Source organism: Rhododendron vialii, chromosome 6a, assembly GCF_030253575.1.
Source record: "Rhododendron vialii isolate Sample 1 chromosome 6a, ASM3025357v1".
Taxonomy (NCBI): domain Eukaryota; kingdom Viridiplantae; phylum Streptophyta; class Magnoliopsida; order Ericales; family Ericaceae; genus Rhododendron; species Rhododendron vialii.
This window is the reverse complement of record NC_080562.1, coordinates 11,951,554-11,963,923: the sequence shown is the minus strand read 5'-3', so window position 1 is coordinate 11,963,923 and position 12,370 is coordinate 11,951,554. Positions and strand designations below refer to the sequence as shown.

General features: G+C 42.2%; 2 protein-coding genes across 2 annotated transcripts; both read left to right on the top strand.

Annotated features, from left to right (window-relative positions):
* Positions 1 to 334: 334 nt before the first annotated feature.
* On the top strand, positions 335 to 1,596 carry LOC131328891 (protein PHOSPHATE-INDUCED 1-like). The gene has a single exon (XM_058361853.1). It carries the CDS (start codon positions 495 to 497, stop codon positions 1,419 to 1,421), a length of 927 nt encoding a protein of 308 aa, XP_058217836.1. The 5' UTR covers positions 335 to 494; the 3' UTR covers positions 1,422 to 1,596.
* A 3,993-nt stretch (positions 1,597 to 5,589) lies between these two features.
* Positions 5,590 to 6,914, top strand: LOC131328890 (protein PHOSPHATE-INDUCED 1-like). Its single transcript, XM_058361851.1, has one exon. The coding sequence runs from the start codon at positions 5,815 to 5,817 to the stop codon at positions 6,754 to 6,756; it is 942 nt and encodes a 313-aa protein (XP_058217834.1). The 5' UTR covers positions 5,590 to 5,814; the 3' UTR covers positions 6,757 to 6,914.
* Positions 6,915 to 12,370: the final 5,456 nt, after the last annotated feature.

The window sequence follows — 12,370 nt, the reverse complement described above, 5'->3', positions numbered from 1 at the left end:
GAAAAATTTAAAATAAAATAATGAATTCTATAAAAAGAAGAAGAAGAGGGTGCACCTTTTTGATAAGCAGGTCATTTGACTCATTTAATATTTTAATCTATTTGGACTCGTCAGTGTACGCGTGTTCTTTGCAACCCAATCATGTGCTCAAGGTTTGTAAATCTAGAGACACTACGACGTCGCATATAGTACTAGGAGCGTGTAATTAAATTTTCCTCCAATCTGAAAGACGCGTTTGGCGTGTAACGCTCTCTCCCTCTCTCTCTCTCTCTCTTACCAGATACCAGCTAATAGCTATGATAGAGCTTGGCTGGCCACTTTCCTAGCAGGTTCATTACTCACAGTACACACACATCCATATCAATTAAGACGCTGCATATAAATAGCCACCACTACACCTCCATTCACTCACCACCAGAACAGAGCAAACCCCAACTTAGACATACTCTTCTCTCCTCACACCCATTTTCTCATCTAGATCAAAAAAAAACAAAATGGCATCTTTCATTCCTAAACTCCTCCTACTAATCTCTCTCTTCCAATTATCACTCGCCACCAGAAGACTCACCGAGTTATTCATACCACCCACTACACTCATGCAATACCACGACGGCCCTCTTCTCGTCGGGCATATCAAAATCAATCTCATTTTCTACGGCAAATTCACTCCTGCCCAGCGAGCCATTGTTTCCGATTTCGTCGCCTCGCTCTCTTCTCCCCCAGCTCAAAACGAGCCGTCGGTCGCCACCTGGTGGAAAACCACCGATAAATATTACGAGAAAGCGAAATCGAAGAAATCCACCCTCTCTTTGGGCAGTCAAATACTCGACGAGGACTACTCGTTGGGAAAATCCCTCAACCAGAAACACATCAAGCAGTTGGCGTCGAAGGGTGATCAGATGTACGCCATCAACGTGGTTTTGACCGCCGCTGACGTACTTGTCGAAGGGTTTTGTATGACTTGTGGCACCCATGGGTCTTCGAAGAGTAGCGCCCCGATAAACGGCAAGCACCATAAGTACGCCTACATTTGGGTCGGTAACTCGGAGACTCAGTGCCCGGGTCAATGCGCTTGGCCGTTTCACCAGCCTATTTATGGACCACAGAACCCACCTTTGGTCGCGCCCAACCAAGACGTGGGTATAGATGGGATGGTGATCAACCTGGCTAGCCTATTGGCCGGGACCGCCACGAACCCATTTGGAAAAGGCTTCTACCAAGGGGAGGCTGGTGCTCCGATGGAGGCCGCGTCGGCTTGTCCTGGGGTTTACGGCACGGGAGCATACCCTGGCTTCCCGGGAAATCTCTTGGTGGACGCTTCAACCGGTGCTAGCTACAATTGCCATGGTTCTAATGGGAGAAAATACTTGGTTCCGGCTATATTTGATCCAACGACGTCATCGTGTTCCACTTTAGTCTGAATAAGATGTTAAAAAAAAGTTTATACGGACGATAAAGCTACAGGGAAAAAAATGTACTAACTCATTCTTTAATTTATTGTGTATAGTGTTACCAAATCATTTGAATTAACGGTTGCACTATTTATGTGGTTCTATAAAAATTTTGCTCAATAGCCAATCTATTTCATTGTCCCGATCCATTGCTTTTTCGTGTTCAATCTCTTTGCATGTACCCTGTTTGGAGTAAGTAACTGGTTTGAAGTTTTCCCTGCTTCGGGGGCTCCTATTCTCTATCATTTCCATGGGAAAATTCCCTGCATCATGCCCTGGCACGGCAAAATCTACCCTCCCACTTTTAAATCAGTCATAATTAAGTGTCGAATATGGGCCGTGACTCGGTCAACAAATTGGAAAACGGATTGATGCGTAACAGAACAACCAATACACGTGATTTTTCTAGTACATTCAGGACGGAGACTTATCTGTTCCAGAACCCAAAAAAGGTTCTTATTTTTTATATTTTTTAAGAAGGTAACTTCAAATTTAAAAATTATGAGCTTATTGAAATCTAAAAATATGTAATATGGATTTTGTTTGAAAGATTTCGATGAGATCTTTTATACGATTCAAAAAAAAATTAAAAATTATTTTTCATTTATATTATTTTTAAGTTTGAAAATGTGAAATAAGCTGCTTATTTTTTAAAAAAGTTTCTGGAACGGGACCTAATCGTATCGGAAGGTACAAGAGCCGTAGTTACATACTACCAGAAATGGTTAACAAAAATGCTACACGCGCCTAATTCTAGCCGTCTATATGTGTTTGGACAGTCTAGATTTAAAAAAAAAAAAACTCTTTCATGAAAAAGTTTAACTTTTCCTGAAAAAAGTTTGAGCGAATTCTGACCGTTTATTACAACAATGAACGGATAGAGATTGGTTGTGTGTTGTGTCTTACACAACGATTGTTTGTGTAGCACCTAGGTTGTGAGACCATAGCTATAAAGAGTCAATCCTATTTAAGAAAATTTATTAGGAAGCTTTGTTATAGATTAAAGAAATTTTATTGATCAAAATTCGATAAAAGTCAAAAATTACACTTTCACTTTGTGGATTCCATCTAAACATTTTTCAAATGCTGCACTGAATAGTCATTGATATCGAATCTTCCTTTTAACACATATTAATTGTTCATAAAAAAACATTACAGTACACATTTAAAGACATACATAAAAACGATTTTTTGAGGTGATCCGAATAGTGAAAGTAGACCAAAAAAAATTGGAACGAAGGCAGTAGGATAACAGACTGGAAGTGGGTTTGGAAAACCCCTTGCAACCCTAGGATCTCCTATTTCATTTGGCTAGCTTCCTAAAGATAGATTGACTATTAAAAATAATCTTTGCTTGCGCAAGGTTATCGACTGTGATCGGTCTCCTCAATGTCCGAATGCGATTGAAAATGCTATACATACTCTTTGGGTCCCTGGTTTCCTCTACTTTCACTTTCTCAACTGAAAACTCCATTTCTCTCTGGCCTAAGCTTAATTGCTCTCAACCACTCCTCATCCTTTGGGAATCCCCTCGGTCATTATTTTTTCCATTGCTTGTGGGACCATTTGGAACAATCGTGATAGTCTCCACTGTCTCCACTCCCTTCCCTCCACGCCCACCTCTCCTTTACCCAAACTCTTCTCTCTGGAGGATATCATCAGTTGCGCTTGGGAATGGCGTTTTAATTATTTGTTCAAAACCAATTCGTGATATGGTTCCCAGTTTCTTCGGCTGTGGAATGGTCCAAACCAACTCCTAGGTGTTATAAATTATAAACACTGATGGCTCCCTAGACCATAACGGCTTTGGTGTGGACGAAAGCTTGCTAATGGACAATGAAGGTAATTGGATCTCATGTTTTTGTAAAAACATTGGGAAGTCTTCAATGGTGGCAGAAGAACTTTGGGCTCTAAGGGATGGCCTTAATCTGGCCTGGGAAAAAGGAATTAGCAACATAGACGTAGAGATTATGCTTTGCATGCTCTTCATTTGATGAAGGAGCAACAAAATTCACTGCATCCACTCTCACTTGATTTCCGATTGCAGGTCACTTCTAGGGACTCGAGATTCCAATCTAGTTCAATCAGGTATATTTTCAGAGAAACCAATGAATGTGTGGACTTTCTCGCAAAAGAAGGCCTCAAAGCCAATCTTGGATTAGTTGCTTTTAATTCTTGTCCTTCCTTTCTAGTATTTCAATTCCATGGAGATGTTGTAGGGATTTTATATCCCAAAACTATTATTTCCTAATTAATTCGTCATATGCTGTAAGGTTTGGCTAGACACTGTAGCTTATGGAGTATCTTAAAGGCTGTTGATTTGGGCACTTTCTTTTTTGTTAACGCAACTCTACTGAAAGTGTATTTTTTGTGCAAAAATACACTTGCAAGAAAGTGACGTTAACAAAAAAAAAGAATGGCTAAATCATTTCCCATAAGATTATCGAGGCTTCTTTTGAGGTTGATGCATGGTAATTTTTGAGTTTTCACTACCTAAAATACCTAAATTGGACATTTGCCTAACAGAAATGCTACTTGTACAACAGCTGTTGTACAGCAGCCCCGCACAGACCCCTTTTGCACCCGTCTCGGGTCCCACAAAGATGATTGGAGCCGCTTAGCCTAAATTTTGAAGCAAAGTTGGATGATTCGTAAATACTCTTCCTGATATCGGATTGAGGTGATTTTTTACAGGTAACCTAAACGAAATATTTGGAAAAAAATGAGCGGTTCCGATCATTTTTACGAAACCCGAAACGGACACAAAATGGATCTATACGGCACTGCTGTATAGCAGCTACTGTACTTGTAGCAGCGTTGTTTGCCTAAATAGGCAAAACGAGTCACTCCGTCGGAGTGGGCATCTCGAATTTTTGTTGACGATGCTCTTGAATGCCAACTGGGATGGTCCAGCCCCCACAGCGTCCAGCCTGTCCCGCTACTTTCCCCTTGGTTTCTTCTGCAACGTCTCTCTTGGATTTCCCAATTGGTCCTTCCCATAAATGTCCTATTCCATCTTTCTGAAACAGGAGTCAAATTCCAATGGTCTTTTGGTCATTTAAAAATCCACCAGCTGCAAAGTCCGCACTGTATCTAAGCTGTAATCTCCTTTTTGTTGCATAGTGAGAGTAGGCCTGCCAATGGATCGGATTCGATTGATCCGAATCTGATCCGGATTCTAAAAGACACAAATTCGATCCGGATCGAATCCGATAGTAGTAATCCGGATCCGATCCGAAAATCCGAATCCGATTCAAAAACTTTTTTTACTTCAAAAATTTTAGCAAAAAAAAAAAAATATATATATATTTTCAAAAAAAAATATTTTCCAAAAAAAATTTTGAAAAATTAAAATAAAAAATAAAAATACAACTTCTTATACATTTTTTTTAAATTAAAAATTTATTTTTTTTAAAAAAAAAATTTAAAAATTAAAAAAAATAAAGTTCGGATTCAGATTGATAACGGATTTAATCTGATCCGATTCGATCCGTATTTGAATTACCGGATGCGGATTATCGAATTTCGAATTGACATTATCGGATTTTCGAATCCGAATCTGGATCGAATTTTTCAAATCGGATCCGGTCTATTAACAGGCCTAAGTGGGGCATCTCTTCACAAGTTTACCTTATCTTTACTCCTTATTTTAATGCGTCCAAATGGCCCACTTCTAGTCGGGGACTCGCCACTTATATGCGTAGATTTCAAAACCCAATGCCAACTTGCTTTTTTCCTCTTTTGGAAATTCAATTACCATTATTAATAGGGCCGTAAACGAACCGAATATTATCGAATGAACTAAAAATTTGAACTCGAACTTTAATTAGCCAAGCTCTTTACAAATCAAATTTAGTCATTTACTAAACGAGTTACTTCAATCAAGCCGAAATCTCGAGCTCAAGCTAGGCTTACTTACTAAATGAGTCAAGCCGAGTCAAACGTTAATGTGCCAAGCCAAACCGAGCTTGCGAGCTGTTGGGCTCATTTACTACCCTAATTAACATTACTTGCTTCGCGAAACATAACCGTTGAGACAAACACCGTTGTAGGAGCGTGGGAATTAAAATTAGCTTTTCCACCGGTTTTAAAAAAGACGCGTATGAGAGAGTTCCGGTCTCTCTCTTTCCCTCTCCTCTTGGCAGTAAACAGCTAAGAAAGACAATGGTCAGGTCAAGTTTTGGCCTCTTTCTCAGCACCTTCATCACTTCTATCCATATATCAAATGCAACCCCTGTATAAATAGCCACCACTACTCCTCTATTCTTTACACCAGCAACAAACCCAACCAAAGATCAGAGCTACTGATCATTCCTCTTCTCTCTCTCTTTCAACTCCATATTTTCTCATCTATATCAAAATTATGGCGTCTCTCTTTTCCCAACTCCTGGTCTTAATCTCCCTCTTCCACGTTTCACTCGCTGCCAGGAAACTCACTGTGTTGGTCCAAGATCAACCCAATGCACTCATGCAATACCACAATGGCCCTCTTCTTTCTGGTCAAATGCCAATCAATCTCATTTGGTACGGCAAATTCACTCCTTCCCAACGAGCCATTGTCTCCGATTTCGTCACCTCGCTGTCTTCTTCCCCACCTCAAATGCAACCGTCGGTCGGCACATGGTGGAAAACCACCGAGAAATACTACAACCTAGTCAAATCCAAGAAATTGTCTTCCCTTTCTCTCACTCTCGGTAATCAAATCCTTGATGAGAACTACTCCTTGGGAAAATCACTCACTCAAAAACAAATTGTGCAATTAGCATCAAAGGGAGATCAGATGAACGCCATTAATGTTGTCCTCACATCCGCCGACGTCACCGTTGATGGGTTCTGTATGAGCCGGTGTGGGACGCACGGGTCTTCCAAGGGCAATGTTCAAGCAAAAGGAAAAAATTACAAGTTTGCCTATATCTGGGTCGGCAACTCGGAGACTCAGTGCCCGGGTCAATGTGCTTGGCCATTCCACCAGCCCATTTATGGACCACAGAGTCCACCTTTGGTCGCACCCAACCAAGATGTGGGTATGGATGGAATGGTGATCAACTTGGCTACCCTTTTGGCCGGGACCGCTACAAACCCATTCGGAAACGGCTACTATCAGGGACCTGCCGATGCCCCATTAGAAGCCGCATCGGCTTGTCCAGGAGTTTACGCCAAGGGAGCATTCCCTGGCTACGCAGGGAACCTTTTGGTGGACTCTACGACGGGTGCTAGCTACAATGCTCACGGTGCTAATGGGAGAAAATACTTGGTTCCGGCTCTTTTTGATCCTGCCACATCGTCGTGTTCCACTTTGGTCTGAATCGTTTGATGTTAGAGATGTGTACGAAAGGGAAAAGCTATATATAGGGCGAGCAAAAGTACTTTCGAATTACTTAGGCATTCATTTAATTCATTTTGTATAGCCTTGTTCAATATAATTGTTGCACTATCTATGATATGATTCGAAATTTTGGTCAATTTTGAACTCCACTTTACAGAGGCTTACCTTAGTCTTCTTTTTGTCTGGGTTGTCTTATTTTAGTCCGTATATTAGATCAAATGATAAGGGATATCCGCAATTCCAAAACCTCATACTCAAATTCCAGGATATTGAGGCATAATTTAATTCCTACATTTTCTATCGTTCTGTAGGGGATACAATAAGCAAACTTCTCACGTCATGAGTTTTCCTGAGTTTTGATCGTCCATAAAGCTAAGTTTGCACATGGGATCGTTAGGGTACTCAAAAAATAAGGCTGCCGTGGCAATGAAAGTGGCAACGATGGCGTCAGATGGTGAAAACCGAATATGAACGGGTTTTTAATTTTCGTTTTGGTTTTTGTTGTTTTGTGATCTCTTCCCCACGTAATCCGCAGAAATTCCATGAATCCCTTTGTTGAAAAGTGCGACAAATCATTAGCTGTGCATAATTTAGTTCGGTTAGTGGATCTAGTCTATCGTTAATGAGCATTTCATATCAAAAGGACTTGCAATACTCTTTTTCCTCTTTCGAAATATACTCTTCTAAAAATCGGCTATAGGAGGAGGGTTTCGTGGGAATCGCTTACGTGTAAGTCTTCATGAGTTGGGGAGGTATGATTGGTTGATGATTAGTGAAAGGAAGAGGGAAGAAATTGTAGGGGGATGAAAACAATTGATACTCCGGATCACCTTGGATTGCAACGGCTTATTCGTGCATTTTCACCGGAACCCTAAATCGTCGTCGGAACCCTAATCTGCAAAATAGACAGGGGGTGAGTGCACATCTGCCTCTCGTGGCAAAGGCCCTCCGATGGCAAAGTTAGTACCACGTACTAGTCAATAAACCCTAATTATCAGTAGAAAAATATAAGAATGCAACATATTGCGTACCTTTTTCCTCTAGGTTTACCTCATATTTATAGAATCATAGATGCTTGCTGCCCAAGCATCCTTGTTGCCCTAAATTTCCTAACTCGTGTAGGAAAACCAGGACGTCTTTGATTCTCGTTCCCTTATCAGTTTATTGGAAAAGAGTCCTTTTAGGATTCTTTTCCCATTAATGGCCGAACATCCCATTCTCGTTGGTATCTTTCTCAGATCCTATATTCTTGGGATCTCATCCATGACTATTCTGGAATCTTCCAGAGTACTCCCTTTGCTCTTGCTCTTGATTGGAGCTCTTTCCTTGTTTGGCTGTATCGTAGCCGAACAGTCTGCCTGGACCAGCTACTTCACATGTAACTTGGTCCAATGTAATCGAAATGTCTCTATCTGCCGAACAGTTAGTTTACACCAATGACTTCTTATGTTATTGGCCCTTATCGCCGTTCAACGCACTGCTCGGCGATAAGTCCTGTCCAATCTTTCACGTGCTTTTATACATCACGTGTTCGGCAACTAGATGCATCTGTTCGGGAATACCTCCCTACAATTGCTCCCCAGCTTTACCTATTTCCACTGTTCGGGGGTAATGGGTGAAGCTTTAGAGACAAACGTTTCGACCGAATTTCCTCTGATACCGAGCAGTCATAGTATTTAATACTCATTGATGCCTTTTGGCACCTTTGTCATTATACCATTTCGGGGTAGTGACTCCACGTGGCATGTTTCGTATGTCTTTCATTAATTTTGAACTGACGTTTTATCAAACATCGTCAGAACGGCACCTGCTTTCCGTCACTTTAACTTTTAACGGCATGAGACGGAACGTTTCGTCTCCGTCTTTTTCACTTAAATCCAAAAGAGGGATTTTCTTTGGACTTTTTATCCAAAACTCTAAGCCTCATTTTGTTCTCTTCAAAAGTCAGGCAAAAAACTCCCTTTCTACCGCCATAGCCGCCGCCTGCAACTCGCTCGTGTCACAGGGACCTGTTCATTAAACTCGTAAGATCTCTATTTCTTCTATTTAGGTTACCCACTAAGATTTCTCTCGTCCCATTAGTTTCCATCTGAGATCTCATTCTCAGATCTCTATTTCTTCAAGGGTTTCAATCGCGCCCATTTCCAGTTTTACTTTTTCTTTGAGTATATTCATGGCGGATAAACATGATCCAAAGCCTGGTAAATTTAGGAAACTCTGTGACACCCCTGCTGCCATGGCGGCATTTAGAACAGAGTATAACATTCCTGATAACGTAGGACTCGAACTTGCCCCACTAGGAGCGGATAGGGATGCTGGTTCTTGGGATAGGATGTGTATCCCAATCGTAGCTATCGTTGAGGGCGGAGTTCGTTTCCCCCTACACCCATTACTCTGCCAGATTCTGAACTGGTATCGTCTTACTCCAATGCAAGTTTCGACCAATGTCTTCAGGCTGATAATGGGGATTATAGCCCTAAATGGGATTCTAGGGACCCAATTAGGAATCTGGGACATCCAATGGTGGTATAGTATAGTACTAAACCTCGAGTACAATACTTACTACTTCAAGGTTAGGAGGGCAAACAAACGTCTCGTGCTAATTCTGCCAGATTCTGCTCGCGACCATGAGATCGATTTCCTCTATGTAACAGGAGCATTCGAGCCAATAGGGGAAGATGGCCAAGTGGTGGGGCTCCATTGCCCCCACATATGGGGCTATCCACGTATGCTCTCGCTTTTGACTTTGCAATTCTATGTTTACTACCTTCTCGTAGCTTTTTTATGTGTCTAATTTTAACTTTGAATTTCGATCTTGCAGCTGAAAACGCTAACAGGCGCCCTAGACGAGAACCGAGTTATGTCCGAACATAGGACATCAACAGGATCTTGAAGTATACAGGTGAACCCGGCACCCCAACAGTTAGTCGGGGTCGAAACGCAGACGTTCTATTGGGATACGACCCCACGTATAGAGGGGTTATCGATAGAAGACTCGCCAATCCGAGTACAAGTGCTGCTTCTACCTCAACTGCTCCCCAGCTTAAGAGCCTAAGAGCTAACGCCGGAGTGACGGTTGCCGGGCAGTTGGGTGAGATTCCCATTTCAGAAGGTGTTCCGTTACCTCGGCTGAGAGTTCGAAGACCCTCTCTGAGATGAGCTGCCTCTCAACCACAACCCGAACAGCCAGTTCCCAACCGCGTGACCAGCCAATCATCCTCTTCCGGCTATTCTCCATCTCCACCAGATTCAGGTACTATGACTTGTCAACCATTGAACCTTAGTTCCCTTCTTACCATCACCACGCGGGGACGTGGTGGTGCCAGTAGGGTAGCATCAACTGGCGCCCCTCCCCCACGATCTCGTCGCAATAGGGGGGATCATCTTCTTCTCCTCGGGAACACAATAGTTCCCTTGAGGCTGTTGACACTCGTCGGGACAAACGTCCTAGGACCGAAGATCCTGGAGACGCCCCTACTCAAGCCGCAGCTTCAGTCCAACAACCCCCTTCACCGAGCACTCAAGTGCTTCCTAAAAGCTGGGCCCCCCAACTCAATAGGGGTGATCGGCCTGTTCACGTTGGGGACAGCGCCAGTTCTTCAGAAACAGCACTCGCCTTCGCTCAAGGTCTGCTGCTTCTCGTTGATATACAGAAGGAGTTCGAGACCGCACCTGATTAGCTTATTTCCACTGGTCTCGTTAGTGGGATCAAGGTATAGTGTTCTTATCACTTTTAAGCATGCTTCATTTTCCTTTTGTTGTCTTACAGTAACATCTTGTTAATCATCTTGCAGTTTATTCAAAAGATGATCACACTAGGCCAGAAGTTCCAGGACGCTGATACTGAAAGAATCATGCTGTTGAACAGCAAAACCAAGCTGCTTCGCACCATATATAAACTGGAGAGAGAGAGAGAGAGAGAGACAAACCAATGCTGACTTTGAAGAGGCAAAAGACAAGCTTGGGATAGTCGAAGACAGCCACAATCAGGCTTTGGTTGAAATAGAAAAAACCAAAACAGCTGCTCACGAGGAAGGCTATCAGAAGGGGTTTGATGCTGCTACAGCCAGCTACGTGGAACAGATGCCAGCTATACAAGATCAGATCTGGGGTGCCAGCTGGGAGGCTTGTCTGACGAAGGTTGGTATTGCTGAAGACTCTATCCTCTGGGTGGAAAACGATTTGCCAAGTAGGCATGTTTCAACCACTGTAGATGATCTAGAAGAAGACGTGGACCAGCAAATTGAAGACTTTGCTGAGGCTGATGAGGAGACCCCTACTGACACCCGTAGTACCGTTGTTGAACGCTCACCTGTCTGGGATACAGCCAATGATCCTATCATCCTGGAGGAGAATCCAGATGGAGATGGTGCCGTGGCCGAGACCAGTTCTGATGTCCCACATGAAACTCCTCCAGAGGTCCAGAATGTGGACTGATAGGTAAGTGTTCGACATGAACTGTTTTAATGTTTGTGGAAAAGTTTTTGTTGGTCCTGCGTGACCGTAAGTATTTGGCCCTGCGTGGCACCAGTACTATATAATTTGCTCGGCTCCTCTTTGTTTTGCATGTGTTCGGATGCAAACAGATTTATCTAAGTATTTCGTACTTTGATCTTTTAATCATATGCTTTGCTTGTGAATAAGTGTTCAGTACTTAGCAAATCTTGTGAACATCATTTCTTGTACTTTTTCACGTACTTAGAAACAAACTTTCTATGTTTCCTTTACTTACAAACCATACAAGTGTTTCATACTTGCTTTTGTTAAGTTTCACGTACTTAAAAACCATACAAGTGTTTCATACTTGTATTCGTTAAGTTTTACGTACTTAAAAACCATACAAGTGTTTTCATACTTGTATTCGTTAAGTTTCACGTACTTAAAAATCATACAAGTGTTTTCATACTTTTATTCGTTAAGTTTCACGTACTTAAAAACGTTCTAAGTTTTTCTAAGTTTCTCGTACTTTTGAACGGAGCTATCTGTTCCCTACTCCCCAATATGAATGAGGGAAATCAAGCCCGTAGTTCGTATTTTTAAGACAAATGCCAAGAACGCAATATTTATTCTGTAAAAAGTGATTTTATTTGTAATCTGTGAAACTCAAGAGGGCGTTATTCGTACCCCTTGCAACTAATATAATAAAATCAAAAACTAGAACAAGGGAATTATATTCGTAATTCCCATACAGTCACGTAGTGCAATCTAAAACAGAACTCAACTCTTCTAAACAAAGAATTTTCGTAGATTATGGACATTCCAAGGCCTCGGAATTGGATTACCATCCAGATCTGCCAATCTATAGGCCCCTATGCCTACAATCTCAGTTATTCGATACGGGCCTTCCTAGTTGGCCCCCAACTTGCCTTCGTTGACCACCTTGGTGTTGCCGAGCACCTTCCGTAGTACGAGGTCTCCAACACCAAATTCTCGAGGATCAACGTGCTTGTTATAGCTCTTCATCAACTGTTCCTAGTAGGAAGCCAGATGGACCAAGGCCTTTTCCCTCCTCTCCTCGACGAGATCAAGCTCAATTTCAAGGGCCCTATCATTGCCCCCACTTTTGACTAGTGCGGTCCTATTGGTCGGAAGA